Consider the following 3,656-nt stretch of genomic DNA (forward strand, 5'->3'; position numbering starts at 1 on the left):
AGGGGGGGGGGGGGGGGGGGGGGGGAAGGGGGGGGGGGGCGGGGGGGGGGGCGAGAAGCTCGGGGCAGATTTTAACCGGGCAGTGGGCGAGGAGAGGTGGCCAGGCGCCCCCGCCCCCATTCCCGCACCTTTCCAGCGAACTGGAAAACAGGTGGAGAGGGAAGCGCAAGACGAAGCACCCGCGAGCCCTCCGACAAATTTCTCCCAGAGAAGAGCAAGTGGAAGGCAGGACGGAGAGGGTTGGAGTATTGCATCGCAAGGCTGACACCATCGCCTCCCCACCGAGGCCGAGAAAGGGAACCGCCTCCCCGGATCGGGAGGGTCGGGATGGGCGGCGGGAAGCTCCCCCGAGTCTCTTACCCATGCTGGGGGCGCCCGCGGGGAGAAGCCCGGCGCCCACTGCTCCTCCTCCTGTGGCGGGCGCGGCCGCTGCTCCGCGCTTGTCCTTCCTGAGCTCAGGCGGGGAGAGGAGGCGCCTCCATCCGCTTCAGCGCGGCCCGTGAGGCGGGCTGCTCCCTACGCGCCCGCCGTCCTAGAACGCGACGCCAAAGTCTGAGGTGGAGACAGGGACACAGGCCGGGAAGGTGCGGGGAGTTGGGCCGGGAAAGAGGAAAATCTCGCGAGAACGCCCTCGTTCTCCCTGCCACGCCCCCGCCGCGTTAGGGCTCTCTCTCCCCGGACCCCGGCTGGTGCCAGGTGCGGTGNGGGGGGGGGGGGGGGGGGGGGGGGAGAAGCTCGGGGCAGATTTTAACCGGGCAGTGGGCGAGGAGAGGTGGCCAGGCGCCCCCGCCCCCATTCCCGCACCTTTCCAGCGAACTGGAAAACAGGTGGAGAGGGAAGCGCAAGACGAAGCACCCGCGAGCCCTCCGACAAATTTCTCCCAGAGAAGAGCAAGTGGAAGGCAGGACGGAGAGGGTTGGAGTATTGCATCGCAAGGCTGACACCATCGCCTCCCCACCGAGGCCGAGAAAGGGAACCGCCTCCCCGGATCGGGAGGGTCGGGATGGGCGGCGGGAAGCTCCCCCGAGTCTCTTACCCATGCTGGGGGCGCCCGCGGGGAGAAGCCCGGCGCCCACTGCTCCTCCTCCTGTGGCGGGCGCGGCCGCTGCTCCGCGCTTGTCCTTCCTGAGCTCAGGCGGGGAGAGGAGGCGCCTCCATCCGCTTCAGCGCGGCCCGTGAGGCGGCAACAGCTCTCACGCCTGGCCTCCGCCGAAGCCACGGCGGCGGGAGGGCCCTTCCCCGCCCGCCCAGACAGCGGCTTTCCCACCCCTCGTCGTTCCCACAGGGCCGTGGGACCCGCGGGTTCGCCCGGCCCTCGGCTCCAACCCCGAGCGTCAGTCCAGCCTCCAAACCCGCCCCACGCTGCTCCCTACGCGCCCGCCGTCCTAGAACGCGACGCCAAAGTCTGAGGTGGAGACAGGGACACAGGCCGGGAAGGTGCGGGGAGTTGGGCCGGGAAAGAGGAAAATCTCGCGAGAACGCCCTCGTTCTCCCTGCCACGCCCCCGCCGCGTTAGGGCTCTCTCTCCCCGGACCCCGGCTGGTGCCAGGTGCGGTGACGTCACGGCCGGGGTCGCGCGCCGCCCGCGTCCAGGTGCTTGGAGCGGATGCGGAAGGAAGAGAGAGAGGCTGCGTCTCGTCCTCCCCCCTGAGGTTCCGGACGGCTGGGTCCGGCATTGCGTTTGGTTTGTCTCCGCAGATGGAATACAAAAGGTTTTTACTGATAGGCAAAGTGAGCCTGGGTTGCCCCACTTTCCGCGAGGCGATGCAGTGTTACTTACTGCAGAGAAGCAGCCTGGGGGGTGGGGGGGTAAAAGAAAAGAGGCGGCGAGGCAGAGAGCGAGCGCACTTGATTTCGACCTTCAAGGGAGGCCCAACTAATGCTGGGACCCAGCAGTTTACCTTGCAAAGTTCCTTACAGATCAGAAGCATTTCTTCGTCGTCAGAAAAAAAAATAGGCACGAAAAAAATTCTGTTTTACATAAATAAATGATTGGGATCCTTAGTCTCCTGTCAGCTGAAGACAACTTTCCAAATCTCTTTTCTCTTTTGGAAGTGTAATTTTTGTTATCAGGGAAAAGAAATAGGCATCATGTTTTGAAATATTGTCAGGAATTTTTCCTAGCGTCAGTGTGAAGGAGGGTATGGGATTGTTGTAATCAAACATCAGCCTTTCCTAGAAACAGTATTAATTCAGCGAGTTTTTTTGCTCTCCTGTTTAAGTAGTCCCAATTCCTGGGCAGATATGTGTTTGAGCAACATTTGTTGAACGCCAACTGTTGTGCCTAGTGCTTTTTCAAGAAATTGTGTCATTTAATTGTCACAGTCATCCAACACAAAAACTGCCTTGCCATTTTGGAACCAGGCAGACATGGGTTTCTGAAACAGCACAGTCATTTACTCAGCCTTGGATAAATTAACTACCCTGGCTGGACTTCGGTTTCTTGAGTCTGCTGAAAGAAATCTACAGGTAGAGCACAGTGTCTGGCACAAGGTAGCAGCCTTGTAAGTATTTATTCCCACTATCTCCTGTAGTCCTGCTTTTGCCATCTTTTAATTCTTTTATTACTTCTAAAAAGATTGCATATGGTAATTTTGTAACAAGAATTGTCCATCTTATAAGCAGAGACCAAAAAGGAGGGGGAAAAATTTAATATGCACAGCTAAACAAGATGTTGACTGTGTTGTACTGAAATCATGCAACATGGTGTGCCTTTTCTCAGTCAGCAAATATTTATTGGGTATTCTGTTCACTGTCCCCTACCATGCAACCCCCACCCCCAAAAAAAGTTGAAATACAGTCCTTATTCTCAGGAACTTTACATTCTAACTAAGAGATGGGACATGAACACATAAAATTAATTAACAGTATGAGGTAGCAAGGGTCAAATGCTTGAGAATTTAAAGGAAAATAAATTACTGTGGGCAAGGTAAGTGTATGAATTTATCTGAAGCTTAAAGGAAAGCAATAATTCAGTGAGGAAGAGTCCTAGAAGTAAGGAGTTGAGGTGGCTATGCAAACAATATTCCTGAGCCTTCAAGAAATCGTCCAAGAACCTCAAGCAGCTCATAAGAAAGTAGACCATTTAAGATGTGGAAGAATGAGGCTGTGAGAAGCAGAAGAGAATTCATGAAAGGAGACTTAAGAAAAATATCTACTGAAAGTGACCTAAATTCCTAGGTCTGTAGAATCCTAGATATTTAAAGAAGAAAGATTAATGAATAGAACTGAAGAGAGGTTAAGGAAAACAAACAGAAGTGGGGGGAAAGACCACTGGATTTGACAATAAGGTTACTTTTGAAAGTATAATTTCAGAATATATACACTATATATTCGAATATACATAACAGAAAATTCAGATTAAAGGCTTCATTGATTAAATAATAATAAGGAAGTAGAGGTTACAGGTAGATAAGATGACCATACTTTCTTGACTAGAAGTCAGGTCACATGATCTGACAACATGACAAAACATTTATAATCAATTTTGTCCTAGAAATTTCAGGACCTGTATTATCTCTGTAAGAAACCAGGTGTTTTAGAAGTTTAAAAATTAAAATAAGCAAATTCACTTTACAAATTCAGAGGGCATTATCCCACTGAGGTAATGTTGAGATGTTAGATCATAAAAATTGGAAGGATCAGGGAATAGGACC

General features: G+C 52.9%; 1 protein-coding gene across 1 annotated transcript in view; it reads right to left on the reverse strand.

Annotated features, from left to right (window-relative positions):
* CD2AP (CD2-associated protein) overlaps positions 1-489 on the reverse strand; it is a 126,795-nt gene extending 126,306 nt beyond the window's left edge. Inside the window, exon 1 of the mRNA XM_008583687.1 lies at positions 361-489. Within this exon, the coding sequence (XP_008581909.1) occupies positions 361-364 (4 nt within the window). The 5' untranslated portion in view covers positions 365-489. The remainder of the gene's footprint in view (positions 1-360) is intronic.
* Between the last annotated feature and the right edge of the window lie 3,167 nt (positions 490-3,656).

Source organism: Galeopterus variegatus, unplaced genomic scaffold (assembly GCF_000696425.1).
Source record: "Galeopterus variegatus unplaced genomic scaffold, G_variegatus-3.0.2 Scaffold2995, whole genome shotgun sequence".
Classification (NCBI taxonomy): Eukaryota; Metazoa; Chordata; class Mammalia; order Dermoptera; family Cynocephalidae; genus Galeopterus; species Galeopterus variegatus.